This window comes from Puntigrus tetrazona, chromosome 8 (genome assembly GCF_018831695.1).
Source record: "Puntigrus tetrazona isolate hp1 chromosome 8, ASM1883169v1, whole genome shotgun sequence".
In the NCBI taxonomy this organism is placed as follows: Eukaryota; Metazoa; Chordata; class Actinopteri; order Cypriniformes; family Cyprinidae; genus Puntigrus; species Puntigrus tetrazona.
In genome coordinates this window covers 14,493,822-14,509,882 of record NC_056706.1, presented here as the reverse complement: position 1 = coordinate 14,509,882, position 16,061 = coordinate 14,493,822, and the positions used below count along the sequence as shown (strand labels likewise).

Here is a 16,061-nt window from a genome sequence, read left to right as displayed (position 1 = left end):
TACTGTAGCGTTCTGAGGGCAAGGGACATTTTCATAAAAGTCCGAGGCGGAGACGATGTTAATATGTAAGCAATGTCTTTTTGATGGCCAATGCTTTAATATACATTTTTTTACGTCGTTGTTTTAGTAAATGATTAAGGCATGCAGCGAAATTGGCTTTCAGCACTATCTAGGGTCTATGTGAAGTGAAAGTAGTGTAAAAAAAAAAAACTAAACCATATTTGTTTTCGTCGTAGATGCAATACTTTGCCTATATATATATATATATATATATATATATATATATATATATATATATATATATATATATATATATATATATATATATATAAAACGCTATTAAGTAAATGAGTCACAATAACCACGTAAGCGCATGCGTAACGCCTTAAACCCGACTGATCTCACGAGCTTTAGTCTCCATCTAGTGGACGTTAAACGAGAGAAAATGTCTTGCAGGCAACGCAGGGGAATCTGTTACTAGTTTGGGAAAAGTATTGAACGCGCATATGCAGTCTTTTAACATTTGGTAAAGAGCTTTAACTATTACAACCTTTTAGCGATTTAGTGTTTTTTTTTTTAAGATTTTAAATTGTATATAGTCTGCATGCAATTAAAGATCAATAAACAATCTAAAAGCAGTTTTTCTTTTCTAGTGCCAAACGCTCTATTTCATTTAGACAGCCTATAATAACTGCCACGAATAACACACAGGCTTGTTGAGATTTGACGATGGTGGTTTATTTAAACAGACATTTGAATACATCCAACTTCCCGGGATTTTAGACCAGCAAATATATTACCATTTATTTATTTACATTAAAACTAATATATAAGAGCAACGACAGACACATCTTATGTTACAAGTCTATTTAAAACGACGTTTCCGGGCGCAGTTCAACAGTGAGGATAGGCCATCCGCAGAGTTTCTCTGAAAGGACCGGTCTTCAGCAGAGGAGTCCTTGCCGGCGCTGCTAGCAAACCGGGAGTCAGGCACGACGTCGGCCTAGGAAACACATAACTACAGTCAGGCGGGAGATGATGGGGAGAGCCTTTGTGAGGAGACGCTGCCGACCTGGCCATGATGCTGTCAATGCTGAACGAGCACTTCTTGCGCTCGGGCCTTTGCTGGATTTCTGGAGCTTCGTGGACTTTGATGTTGAGGGTCTGATATTGGAAATATGGAGGTGACACCATGATGCCGTCCGGCACTGGCAAATATCCAACGGGATTAGCCTGGGCTGGAACCGGCCCAGAGACGCAGTAAGGTCGTCCATATGCTCGATAACTTAACGTCGGGTGGTAAAGCACCAGGCCGTCTTTGGCGAACTCGGGCTGGTTCCTCTTGAACCTTTTCCTCCTGCGCAGAAAGCTGCCGTTGTCGAACATGTCCTCGGACGCAGGGTCCAGCGACCAGTAGTTGCCTTTCCCAGGGTTTCCGGGCTCCCGTGGGATCTTGATGAAGCAGTCGTTGAGCGACAAGTTGTGCCGGATGGAGTTCTGCCACGCGGGGAACTTCTCCTTGTAGTACGGGAACTTGTTGCTGATGAAGTCGCAGATGCCGCTGAGGGTCAGCTTCTTCATCGGGCTCTGGAGGATCGCCATGGTTATGAGGGCGATGTAGGAGTACGGAGGTTTGACGGCGGAGGTCTGCTTCGGAGCGGACGCGGCGGGGAAGCCGCTCTCGCTCTCTCCTGAAGACTCGGACCCCGAGTGCTCCGCCTCCGCGGGGTCCCTGCACGGCACGATGAAATACTCTCGGTCGCTATCACTGTGCTCTCCTCCGACGATGTCTATTTCATCGTCCTCGGGAGACACGGGGGTGCGATGCACTTCTTCGTAATCCTGGGAAAGGGTCATGGTTGGAGACCCCGAAATGTGCTGGACGCGACTTGCGGCTGGCGAGGCTTGCGGCCGGTTTGCAGGAGTCACGGAAATGAGGGGTATTTATGAGAGGCCGCACGCATTCTGTCTTTGGTCCGCCGATGGTCAGACCAATAGGGGTGGAGTGTCACCGCGGGGATTCAGGACAGCGGGCAGGTGTGGGGGGCTCTGACCTGCTGGAACAAAACGATCCGCATACGAGATGCGGGTCCTAGGCATCTCACACCAAGGAAACGGTGAAATAAAAGTGCATGCTGTATCAGCCGCACGTAATAAAAGCAGGCCTGTTTAACACTTGTTTGGGGCCAGCTTTTTACGCCAACGTGAAAGATGAATTTTACAATTTTATTATACAGAGACATATACATACATCTTAAATTGTTTTTCTAAATATTAGGAACAAAACGCAAGACGTTTTTACACTCAGTATTAAAGGTCTTTTTAACTTTATTATTGCATTTTTTAGAAAAATTTAAAAAACTGTAAAAAAAGAAAAAGCATTTTTACAAACATATAGGCGATATTGTGTTAATGTAGTTATTTAAAATAGGCCTAGGTCGATATTTTTGAAGTTTTCCATAGGTTATTTGACCTGAAATATGGCCTATTTTTTGAGGTTTGGATCACATTACAAAATATTTTTCTCCATGTGGACTTCATTTTAATATTTAAAAAATGGAAAAAATAAAATAAAATAAAAAATGTTCATATAAACATAATTATTGAAAAAAAGATTAATTGCTTATTGTAATAGCCTAATGTAAGCTTTTTAACCTCAGCTGAACCACCTAAACAATTCTAATAAATTTAAATAAATAAATAAAAATTAATGACGGGTTAATTTGTTCATGCAGTTATTCAGAAAAATTAGCGTCACGTTACAAAATTCACGTGCGACACAAATACAGTGGTTATTTTTTAGAGGGTCTTTCGGGACTCCTCTCCCATTCAGAAGCGCGTTAGCGCAGTAGGAGCTGGGACGCGCGGTGGTGAATTTTCACACCACGCCTAACTACCGGTTTAAAAGACCGATTTTCCCCCGATACCCCCTGGGTTTCGTTTGGTTTGTCACCTCAAGATACCCTCAGGTGGTGTGACCATGAAAATGGCCATGGCCCGGCTCCCCGCATTGAAAGAAGAATGCCGGTAAACGAGCCTATCAACATCAGAATCGAATAGGAAACGGCGCAGCTTTAGCCTACAGGCCGGGGGCGCGTTTTATTGGAGGGCATGAATGAGCGCAGCAATCCTCAAAGCAAACCTTCTTGTGCGCGGATATGTGTTAAAACTTTTCACAGTCAATCTCAATTGCAAATGAAAGGGTCCATCCACTTCCTCAGCTGCGGATGGTGTTGAAGTGGATGCATGTAAATTTATGAGAGCACTTGAAAGTTGTGTAAACTAACAGAGCTATTTACAGCACTCCTTCATATGTCAACTTAAAGGAGTCCTGTGTGTAAATGAATGTTAGAATATATATATATATATATATATATATATATATATATATATATATATATATATATATATATATATATATATATATATATGCATAGCACATTAGAGCCACCTACAATGATGAATCTTTTCCATCGATGCATTTGGAAGATTTTTGAATTTGTTGCATTGAATTGAAGCTGTTTTTGATCTAAGTTATGATTATTTACATTAGAGATGCTTAAAAAAAAAAGTAAACACTGCCAACCGATTTCCACGACGCGGGTTAAATTGCCCTTTTCGCCTTGTCACAGAAAGTGTTAAGTGGGTGCTTTGTAATAATGGTTCTCACATTGAAAAAAAGGACATAAAATTTAACACGTTAGACGAGTAAGCCGAGTAACTCAAGACTACATTTATTTTACTGGTTACTGCTATTTTACACTTTACACTGTGAAAAAGTCTATGTAACACGATTAGCAATTGTCCACCCAAATGAACTGTTTAAATAACGACACACTCTTAAAACAAAAGACCAGAGGTTTTTCAACTATAATGCATTTCCAGATATACATTTGGAGTAAACGTTAATGGAAATGTAAAATAAATCGCATTTTAAGACATTTCAGTTAACATCAGTTTTACTGGTTTGAAATGTGTTTCAAAAAGATTTCATGCTCTACACGTTCAGAATAAAAAAAAAGTGTCAGATTTGAGCACTATTTCTATTTAAAAACATTATAAAGCATGATAAGCACCTATTAAGCAATCGTAGGATTTGCAACCCAGGTACAAACGTTTAAAACTCTGGGCTGCGAACAACAGCAGCTGTGTTTTCCAGTGATTTTGGGACTGTTGGTGTTGTGTGGTTTGTATACGTGGCAGATATCGTCTACTCAACACAGTCTTTATTTGACATGGCTGAAATAAACTCTTTCTTCAGAATCTCGCCATCAAGGTTTCGACCTGAATTAAGAAGACAGTGAATGGTGAATTATTTATAAGCCATTTATTTATGTAATAAAACAATGGATTTTTTTTTGCAGCTTCTAACAGGTGAAAAATATGGACTATTTGATCTTACCTATGAAGACAAGTCGGTTGGTTCTTGGCTCGTGATCTGCCCAGAACTCCGGAGTCTCATCCAGCTCATAAAGCTCATGGACGCCCTGCAACATCACCTTCTTATGTTTCTGCTGGATGGAGAGGATCCCCTGCCACAACACAAAACACTCATTTCAACCCAGAACTGATTTGATGAATATTAGAATGTTTGTACGGTATACACGGTCCACACACAAAGGTCACAACGTCATGATGTTCTACAATTGTTTGGCAATTCGTTGGCTGGCATAATATATAAAAAAGACATATATAGATGACCACATCCTTACCTTTAATCGAATAACTGTCATCGGCAGGCCTGCTTTGTTCTTAAATGTCTTTTCCCATAGGAGATTCTACAAAAAAGGTTTCATTTTCAAAGCATTTTGTAAAGACGTTGTTCTGGGTAAATAATTTATTTAGAAATATTTTATTTACATGCTTCCATATGCTATATCTGTACCTGAATGAATATATTTAATAGGTCTTCTGACAGACTGCCAGGAACTTCAAATGTTATAGTCAGCATAGTCTGAAATAAAACAAATGTAAACGGTCAGAAAAGGCATTAATCCAAATTGTGTGAGCATCTAAAAAGTCCCCAAATAGGTTTCAAAAGTACATTTTTTAAAAATGTTTAAGGAAATCTCTTATGCTCACCAATATTGCATTTATTTGTACAAAAATTCAGTTAAAAAAAAGCAATACTGTCATTTTAAAATAACAAATTTTATTTCAAAATATAATTTACACCTGTGATGCAAAGTTGAATTTTCCAGTCTTTAGTGGCACATGATCTTTTATCATTTTAATATGTTGCTTTGCTGCCCAAGAAACATTTCTTAAATTTATTGTCAATTTTTTTTGTATTCTCAATTCTCAGAATTTAGTATTGATTTAAATTTGTTGTAATATAACTCTACTTTTTGATAAATTAAATTGCTGAATAAATATATATATATATATATATATATATATATATATATATATATATATATATATATATATATATATATATATTTTTTTTTTTTTTTTAAATGGTTTAAACTGTAGTTTTAAAATGCAGCAAAAATCATCAGCAGGTATTTTACTAATTTCTGTTTGTACACAAGAGCATTTCTAACAATACCTCCATCTTTAGAAGTGTCAGTACGACACTTTAATAAATTTCCCCTTGGTGTTAAATACTTGTACTACTTTAGCGCCTATTACACTGTACTCCTCTGGGGAGTTACATGGGCCCTTTACAGATATTTAAACCATTGTTTGTCTGTGTTAAAAGTTACACACTTCCTTTTTTCCTTTGGAATAACAAGAGAAAACAGGGCTCTCATTTACATGAAAAGAGCAGTGAGGCTTGCTCTGAAGGGGGAGGGTGATGGGACAGACTGGGTGGATGCGGGAAAGTGACCCATCTAATGATAAGAGCTCCTATGGAGAGTTTGCTTCAAGGATAAAAGGAAATTGACAACATTCAACATTTATTGGACCTCGTGGTTCGAACGAACCCTGAGAGGAACCTTCAGGGAAGAGAAGCTTCCGAAGTAAAACCGATTCAATCCACCGATTCAAAAATGTCATAAAATAGTCATCTTCACCTTGTCTAGATGGGGATGGCTTGTTTTCACCAGCTGCAGCTTTTCAGCTAACCTGCAGAACACAAGATTTCAAGACATTTAAATGAGAAACAAGCCCACCGATTGATGGCCAACGCCTTCAATAAACAACGTCCTCTTACATACCCAAATGTATCAGACAGATGTGCAGTGTTAGCTAAAACCTTTCAAAGGGTTTGACTACACCGATGGCCCCTAATCCCGGTGCTGGTGTGATGCTGAGGAGCTTTTGGGTTTAATAACAGTAAGATTGAGCTTAACACAGAAAGAAAGAAAGAAGAAGAAAGCGTGTGAGCGGGCTCTGACCCCTCGGGGAGGGCAAACGTAGCTCCGTGGATTATTCGTCGGGCTGGGAGTACCACACAGCAGACCAGAGGGGGGTCATCCCAGACAAGCAGCCTGCGCTCAGGGGGGCAAACGGGCCACAGTCGGGGCTGAAAGGCAGTCTGTGTGGAAGTGCTTCTGTACCTTTACCGCGCACACCGCTATAATCCGCTGCAGCTGGGCTGAGCTATTCACATTTACTCTGTCTCACTGTAATTACTCTTAAAAAGGGTGTTTCATTTTTTTTGTTTTTGTGTAAGTCATCCACATTAGCATGAGCTAATGGGAGTTTTTGATCCTCGTCGGATACACAAAATCCGGTGAACGGAATCGCTACTGTGATTTAATAAGACACAATTAATTCTTGCAAGCAGTCTTCAAAAACACTTACCTTACACCATCGTTGATATCAAATGAATGCAAATCTAATACTTGAGACAGGTCAACCCTACGAGGAAGGAAAGTACACTTCATTTGTATGTATGTATATAAATGCTTAGTCTGTCTTTGATGTCATTTATAGATAATAGAGGATAAAGAGTGGCTTATAACCGCTAATGTCTGCTAAAGTCAATTTATTTTTTGAATTTTGTTCTTTCTATCCATTTAAGAATGCTAAAAATCTCTTCTCACAAAAATATTAGGCAAAAAAACGTTTTAAATATTAACAATAATAATAATAAGTGTTGGTTAAGTAATAAATTTAAATCAATTCAATTAATAAGTAATTTTGATGATCCTAAAAAGACTAAAATAAGATACTACTAATAAAAAAATAAAATAATATATTGAGCCCAAACGTTTAATACTAATCAGACTGCAGGTTGATTAATCTTGATAAATACAGGGTCAGCTTTATGTAAAGTCAAGTTTGAAAGAGTTTAAAAATATAGTACAATATGCACTTAATCTTTACTGTAGACCACAAAGAACTTGTTTTGCATTGTCTGTCTCTGCATATCTTCTCACCTGGATTTTTGTGTCTCCAGAATCCTTACGAGCCCATTTATTGATCTACGAAGAGGACGACAGAGCACAAACTGTAAAACAAACTCAAAGACATCTAATTATCATTATAATTAGACTTTTACATTTTCTGAAGTGAATGTAAAAAGTGCAAAGGTCTTTATTGCAACACTAGGGTGTGATGGTTGGCTGACAGGACATTGCTATGTGGTTCACGAGGTTTACTGAATGTTTTTTTTAATGTGTTGCTTTGTGGTTAATGGGGTGCTCTGGGTTCTGGCTGCAATGATATTCTGATTTTTAGATATGACTCGGGTATAAAAGAAAAGAAAACTGCTCATATGATGTACACAGCTAAGTTTAATTATTTGTGTTGGGGGTTCAATTCCTTAACTCTAAGTGTGAGTAATATCTTCAAGCAAGCACCCATTTGAATTAATAATAAGCATGTTCCTTTCTTCACGACAACGGATTTCTGACTTGTTTGAGAGACAGCAGAATCCACCGCATAACATACAATTAGGGATTCACAATAGATGGGTATTATACTATGCTGGTATTAACGCTCCTTAAAAATTCATTTTTAACGCTTATTTACTTTAATAACATTGTTAAATATACCTTTCAGCAAATGAAAATCATTGTTCATCCTAAACATTAGAATGTCGTAATATCTATATTCAATGAAGCAAATGAAACAATTCATTATAGTCTTCTGTGTTTTATTTCTAATATATTCAAACTAAATTGTTCATAACTTCAATACAAAATGTCTTAGGGCCAGCTGCTTAAACTTAGACCAACTCGCAGTTACTCAAAGGGTAATTGGTTTTGGATTCAATTTAGACTAATCTATAGTTTATGGGCCAAAACAAAAAAATAATGAAACATCTATATAATTAAGATGCACAATTTAATAACACATTTAAATGTATTTTTTGTTTTTAAGCAAATGTCGAAATGAACTTTTTATAGGGCTCAATGTGATGTTGTGATGCCTAAATTGCACAGTGTTTTATTAAAAAAAATTTATTTAGACAACAGGACAAATATGCCGATTAACCCATTATCATCTCATTCAAATTCTGACTAATAATCATATCAGTCCATCCCTAATAAAAACACAAGAATATAAGGTCTATGGTTCTCACCTCACCGTATCTCTGAGCTCCACCAGCTCACTCTCGTTCACTAGATCGGTTTTATTGATGATGGTCAGATCAGCAAGAGCTATCTGCCTAAAAACAGAGAGCAAAAATCAGCCCAGTTCACGTTCACCTGATAAATGCTTCCCATCTTCCCTAAATGCGTGTGCAACAAAGGCCGACGACACCTCCGAGGGTCGCATATGGATTATTGGTCATAAAAAGCGAATCCCTTCCATGTGCATCTACAGTTGCTGTACGCAAGTACGTGTGATTAGAGTCGTACAAAACATCAATAGAACAATACAGTGCGAGAACAACTCGTCCCATTCTCTCTCTCTTTTGTCACTTTTCTTTATTGCTCAGTGTTCAATGTCCCACTCTCCCTTTGTAATTAAATGCGTGCGTGTGAGTAAGTGTGTAAACACTCTTTGTTGCGCTCCGTCCACCCCCCTGCCTGTTGCCGGGTCGAGTGTGGGTGGCATGGTTTGTGGCATACTCAAAAGGCGCCACCATTTTGCGTGGTAGGAAAACATAAACAGAGAGCAGAAGTGCTTTTTTATGACTTTTGACACTTGTAAGCATTCCAGCGTGCCTCCGAACCCCAACAAAAACACCCCGACCGCAGCAGGTGAGGTGGACGGAGCTGGCCTGGAATCGGATATGTTTTTGCACAAACATTAGAGCCAGCTGTCATGTTTAATAGAGATAACGGTCAAGAAAACAATTTTAAAAGACCACACAAGAGGTGCTCATAACAATGTTTGGTGATTGGACAATTTGACCTATGGATTTTTGTAGTAACAACATTAAGTTATTTATATATTAATGAATCAAATAAGATTCTACCTTGCAGCTTCATTGATAAGACCCTCTGGCTTCTCTTCTGTTAGATGCTAAGAGACAAATAGGAAACAACAATGATTACATACTACATACAAAAGAACTATTAAGACAAATCTTAACTCATATATAGACATACATTTTATTTTTAATTATATTTCAGGGATGGAAAACATCAGTTCTTGGATGAAAACAATAAACATATTAACATGGTTAAATATAATCGCAGTGGAAAAATAACTTTTCACTGTGTACATTATAACATTATAACATTGTGATCTTAATTTACTTCTAGCATTTAAAACTATTTTAGCTTTCAGTGTATTATTTTTAATGAAATGAAATCAAAAATAGCTTGGAATGTCAAAAGTAGCTTTGTGTTTTATTGAAATTTATTTAGGGAAAACAGTATGGAATTTTAATTTATATTAAAATATTGGCATATTTTAATTACCAAACCAATGAAAAAACTAAATTGGTACTATTATAACAAACTATTATATTTATCATCCAAAACATAAAAGCACAAACACAGCTGCTTTATTATGTCTTCAACTAAATTGATATCATTTCATCTCTTAGATCTCTAATCATGGCACTGAGTGGTTTATTGCAGTTCCAATGTAAATAAAAATATGCTATACCAATTTGCCAATACGCAGGAAATAGATAACCTTATATGAAATATTTAACAGAAAATAATTCCTACATGTAAAAAGAATTTATTAGACTGGGAGTAAACTATTTATAGTTGCAAAGAGATACAGAATTCCACTGATACTCAGTCACAGGCGGGCAGCTTTGAATGTGGCTCATCCAACCAGACTTTATAATTCATAAGATCTAATAGAATGATAAGAACATTTCATGTTTCGTTAGCCTCTGTATACTTCTGAACTTCTTGTTCTGTCCAGCTTCCTTCCTGAAAATACATCTTTAACATCAGTGCAGATGAGCAAACTGACAGCTGTGCGATTACAAGACGCAAACTCACTAGAAGAAAAGCAATTTCTCAGGATATTACAACTTCTGAACAGTTTGCTTATTGAAAACTATCCCATTTATTTTCTTGAGTGTGTTGCTAGTCATCTCTGCTGACTGGGAGGAGGCATGTCTCACCGTCTGTGTTCAATATGTAATAACATTGAGCTCTGGGAGCGACACAAGCCTCATCATCTGTCTGCGCAAATCTGAAAGCAACTGGCAGAGATCAAGGCACTCGAGGGCATCTTATGGGCATGTCTGTGCAAGTCAAACCCCCACCACCCCAAGTATCTCTCGTATGGATGACTATATCAGGTGACAATGAAAAAGCAGGACACCGGGTGACAGGCCCATTAGAGTGATTTGCCTTGACATCCATTATTTCTTCAGTTTCTATCAAGCCCTCCCCTGTCTTCACCTCAACAGGCGCTCACAGGACCCCAGAGGGTTCTGAGAGGTGCCACCTGTGCAATAAAAAAGACTGACTCGCCAAGACTGACACCACTAAATTGCAGCCTATTATCCAGGTGTCAGTATCACTGTCCTGCTCCCAGCCTGAAGTGTGAAGAGGTACAGCAAGGGGGGAGATAGTTCAGTAGGGCACGAGACCAATGTAAAATAAAGGAATTTTCTGTAAAAACCAAGAAAATGTAATGACTTGAAGTAACACAATTATTTTTCTTTGCCCAAAACAATTATTAAACCAACAATTTAAAATACAAGAAAATACAGGTTTTAATTACTAAATTTAAAAAAAAATGTATAATAATAATAATTTATAAAAAATATTTTATTATTTTATCTGGATCATTTAAATTTGATTTGTATCTGTTTATCTTAATATTAATATAACTGAACTTATTTCTATATTTTTCACATTCATTTTATATTTTCCATTTAATATGCAATTATTTTATTATTTCTATTATCTAATATTTTTTCCCAATTTAAAAAATAGTTATTCATCCTTTTTCATTTCCCCTGTGTGTGTGTGTGTGTTTATTTATTTACTTTATGCATCAATTAAATCTATGTAATAAAAACAAACTTACCTGCATTCCATATTTAGCATCTATAACTGTGACAATACCTATGTAGGAGATGAGAACACTGTATTATATTGACAGATAAACCATAAACGATATTATCTGAGGCAGCACTTATTAGTTTGAGTCCTTACCATCCAGATAGACATCACTCCCTAATTCTGCATCAACCCAAAACATGGAAGCAACAGCTCCTGATTCGGAAAGCATATATAAATCAATTGTACAAAAATCACATACACATAAAAACTAAAAGTATAATATATCTCTATTTAATGCAAAACACAAATCAATTACCTTAGAAAAGGTTTTGTGGTGTTCATCTAGTTACTGGATACTTTTTTTAAGGCTTAAAACAGCTTAAACACTTTGTGGGTGTAGGTATGTGTAGTAAAATGCATAACTAAGCCTAAATTTTATGGGTGGCTTAAAATTTTTCAGATACAAGGTACATTTTGTTTGTTTCCATGCTTTCCAACTTTTCTTGTAAAAGTTATTTCACAGTTTCGTGTTACAATTTTAAGCCATCTTGTTCACATAATGGAGTTTTGTCAAACTGTCAGGGTAGAATAAGAAAGCATGATAAATATTTGATAGAAGTGTAATGAAGGCAGTGTTCTTGAGAGACATCAGATACATAACCCATTCAGCCCGTAAGCATCTCCTGAAGAAGGGGAGGGTCTTATCCCCCTGAGGCCCCCAGGAGTGACAGGCCTGTCTCGGCCAATGACAGTGAAGAGGGGCTTGTGTCTGAGCTCTGAGGGTCCTGCGCGGGACTGGCCCTTGACACCTGTCACTCACGTACACAGACCGGCTGCAGAGACGTAGCTGACCCTTCCTGCCTTTCACTCTCAATTGCTTTACAGTGCTTTTTGCAATGTAGATGGAAAAAATCTTCACAAAAACGTTTAACCTGTCTTGCGATGTAAACCCCCCCCAAAAAAACAACTTTTATACTGAAGTTGCATTAATGAAAAAAACAATCGAAGATTTGAAGAAATTTATACTTGCATGACTTAATCCACATGACTGCAGTTCATCAATGAATGTCTTGTAAGTCATAACTTTTGGCTTTAAACCATTGCTCGTGTCCAAAATATAAAAACTGGTTTGTAACGTTTTTGCTCATAAATGGTGCTTGATCTGTGCATATTTCTCTCCTGATTCAGACGTGACTTTTCACTGGACAAAGCGATATATTTGGATAGAAAACTCTCATAAACAGACAGCTTTTCACGTCACAAGATGTTAACTGATGTTAACTATAATAGCAAGAAAGCAAGAGATGCAATGCTACGTTTCTTCAATTTTTTTTACAATGACGCTTTAAACTCTTTACCATCTCAGATGGTCCAAGGTTGAGTAAATACCCTGCAATCTGTTTTTCTGTGACCTATTCCTTCAACAGCTAATGCAAATGTGGACTAAAGCGAGATGGACTGCAACGAAAGGAATGCTTTACAATTCAACCTAAACCATAAAACAAAGCCTAATCTAAGTCTCTGTGTAAACATGGATGTGCATATTTTTAGACCTCTTTCATACAACAATTAACAAATCTCGAATCTCAAATCTGAACATTAAATACAGTACCTGGATCTGCCAATCCAGTTGTCTCTAGAAGGATGTAATCAAACTTTCCTTTCTTCTCCATTAGATTTTCAATAGCTTTTAAACCATTGTCTCTGTAAAAGCAATAGGCGATAATGTATCATCTGACATAATTCAGTATATGCAAATATGTACTAGTACAGGAGGCTGCATTTATTTGATCAAAAATGTAGTAAAACAACCATATTTTGAAATACTATTACAATTTAAAAGTGGTCTGCTTTACAAATATATTTTAAAAATGCAAAAGTTGTTACTCCAGTCTTCAGTGTGCTAAATATGCTGATTCAATGCTAAAGAAATAATTCAATTTTCTCAATATTATTTTCATGGAAAAATCATTCAATCATTTATTTTCAAGATTCTTTGATGAAACAAGTTAACATCTATTTTTTGGTGAACGTCAATTATTTATTATGCAACGTTATATATATTATATTTTATAATGACAATTAAATGAATAAAACAAGGACAAGAGTAATTATTGGAACGCGGGAAGGGGGACTAATTTATTTATATATATTAGGAGTGTGCGATATTGACCCAAAAAAATAAAAATAAAAAATTCAACATTTTTTCCCTGGAATTTTATCGATCAAATGGTCATTAGACATTAGAGATATTTGGAGGTAATGTGCTGATATCTTAAGGACTGCCGCAGACAGCTGAATCAAAGTTTTTTATATTCTGTGTGGTGGTGTGTTTCTAAAATTGTCCCATTGTCTTTTGAATACTGATATTTGAAATTATTTTAATAATAAAACATACTCTGAATGTGAAATTAAAATTGCCAGTAAGTGACAATATGTCACTGTAAATAAGTGACTTATTGCGATTGAAGCGAATCATTTAAAGGGATGATTCATTTAGGAACAAAACACTGTCTTTTTTTTCCAGTGAAAAACAGGAAATAGGCTATGGTGTCTAAGCTTCTTAATTACCTTGTTTATTGAACTGTTGTAAAAAAAAAATAAAAAAAAAAATAAATCAAATTCACATTTCTAAAAAAAAAAGAAAAAAAAGAAGTTAAATTGATTAATTAGGCTATATGAAGTACATTTTGTTTATAAGCAACTGTAAGCAAGCGTTTTTTTGAAGTAACTATATTATTATCAAAAAGCTATTATTTTGACATTGACGAGTGCTGTTAGCTCACAGAGCTAAATGTTAGAGGCTCAATGTCTACGGTGGTTACGGCCCTGCTTCAATCTACAACACACACACGCACACGTTCATATACTTTGTATTTTGGTCCTAGTACTGAGTAGTAGTCTGAACAAGCGTACTTCACAGAGCAGCACAGGCAGCCGTTCCTCAGCTCCAGCCACTCCTCGTACAGCTCTCCTGCCTGACTGACAGCCAAAGACTTCTCCAGAGCACTGCCTGCGGGACAAAACAGCACCGGTTCAACCTCTCGGCAGCAGCCCGGGATTACAACGTCATTTACAGTCTCTGCACTTTTGATCAAAATGTTCACGACAATGATCCAAATTACAAAAACGTACACCCAAAATTTTATATAATATGTTTATGAAACAACCGAACAGATAAGCATGTTAAAAAAAGGCCACATCACAACGAAAGTGAGGGTATCCCATAAGCAATGAAGTTCTACTATATCGCAATAATTAAGAAAAAATAAGGAATGCTTTGCTGCCATCTCTTGGTCAAAAAAAGCGAGAAATCCTCATTCACTGTCAGGAAACATAAAGGTATTTAGGCATAAAAACTAGACCATGTCTGAATGCTTATTTGTTTGCTCATTTTATAACTCACCTTCACCAAATTCATTAAGAATGACAGCTATTCGTTTATTATGTTGCTCTGTTAATATGTAGTTCAAAAGTGTTGTCTTTCCAGCACCTGTTTTTTGGAAAAGAGAAAAACAAAATTAGGATACTGGGTATGTAATAACACATATTAGCACTATTGTATTATAGAGCTTATTTTATTTTATTTATTTTGCTTTTAGAAGTATGAATTCCAGGAATCACATTCAAGTATTTTATTATTCGTTTTCTTTTTTCCTATGCTGACCCAAGTATCCAGTGATGATGGTGACAGGTATCTGAAGTGTGGGTCCGGTTTCCTTCTCCTTAATGGGAACTAACTCCGGACATTCATCCTCTTCCTCCATTACAGAGCTCTCTCTCCTAAACTAAAGACAGACAGGAGTCCAGGGTGGTTTATATACATATACGGCATGACAAGACAGCATATTCATTCTTCAGTGTTAAAATTACTCGGCGTGGTGGCATCTCACTCAGGGGAGGTCGCATATAAATCTTATATTACACATAAATGACATTTCACCGTGTTTGATAGATATGAGCTGTATAAGACACACACACACACACACACACGTGTGCTGTCAACAGCACTACTATCCACAAGCGACATGCATTAGAAAATAAGCTAACAAAGACAAATAGCACAACTTACGCTTTACGAAATACGAGCTCTTAGATGAAGGACTGCTTTAAAACATGACCTGTAGAGTGAGGTATGTCTTTCAGTTTTTAATAGAAGAGCAATACTTCATTGAGCGATATACCGGTGCGTTTGTAATCACGGTCCGAGCTGCGCTTTGGCTTGAAGGTACAGTTCCTAGTTAAAAATGCATGATTGCGAATGCTGTTTAAACCTGCTGTGTTCAGCATATCATCGTATATATTAATTTAATATTCGTATGAATAAATAAAAGAAATATGGTGACAGTTAGAAAAAAAAAATGCCCCCCAATTTATAGACTAGAACACCCGTTGGCAAACTATTCACTTACCAAACATTTTATATGCACAAACTAATAACACACAGGATGTTTTTTTAATATATAGAAAATATAACGTTAATCATAAACAAATCATAATATATTTTGGTGAATTTTGAGTAAACAGAAATCAATATTTATAATGTATAATAACATTTAAAAGAACGTATAAAAATCTAAATTAAAATATTAATACATCATGTAAAAATACTGTTAACAATAAATAATGCTAAAATATTATTGTTTGAGCGCAACCTGTGGCCGACAGGGGTCGCAGGTGTCCTATTTCACAATCACATCTCTGACTAGATTTAATTTCATTCAGCAATTTGAA

The 16,061-nt window shown here is 36.4% G+C and overlaps 2 protein-coding genes across 3 annotated transcripts; both read right to left on the bottom strand.

Moving 5' to 3' along the window:
• Positions 1 to 722: 722 nt before the first annotated feature.
• Positions 723 to 3,211, bottom strand: foxd5 (forkhead box D5). The gene has a single exon (XM_043247527.1). It carries the CDS (start codon positions 1,855 to 1,857, stop codon positions 895 to 897), a length of 963 nt encoding a protein of 320 aa, XP_043103462.1. The 5' UTR covers positions 1,858 to 3,211; the 3' UTR covers positions 723 to 894.
• Positions 3,212 to 3,713: 502 nt separating this feature from the next.
• On the bottom strand, positions 3,714 to 15,560 carry cbwd (COBW domain containing). Of its 2 annotated transcripts, XM_043247855.1 has the most exons (16): positions 15,400 to 15,560; positions 14,995 to 15,115; positions 14,734 to 14,820; positions 14,244 to 14,340; positions 12,940 to 13,031; positions 11,481 to 11,540; positions 11,353 to 11,390; positions 9,323 to 9,369; positions 8,480 to 8,566; positions 7,332 to 7,376; positions 6,754 to 6,810; positions 6,021 to 6,072; positions 4,886 to 4,954; positions 4,713 to 4,778; positions 4,403 to 4,532; positions 3,714 to 4,284 (listed from the first exon to the last, which is right to left on the bottom strand). In XM_043247855.1, the coding sequence occupies exons 2-16, from the start codon at positions 15,092 to 15,094 to the stop codon at positions 4,211 to 4,213; spliced, it is 1,101 nt and encodes a 366-aa protein (XP_043103790.1). In that variant the 5' UTR covers positions 15,095 to 15,115; positions 15,400 to 15,560; the 3' UTR covers positions 3,714 to 4,210. The 2 variants fall into 2 exon arrangements, with proteins under 2 accessions (XP_043103790.1, XP_043103791.1); XM_043247856.1 differs by lacking the exons at positions 12,940 to 13,031; positions 14,244 to 14,340; positions 14,734 to 14,820; positions 14,995 to 15,115; positions 15,400 to 15,560 and adding an exon at positions 11,644 to 12,929.
• Positions 15,561 to 16,061: the final 501 nt, after the last annotated feature.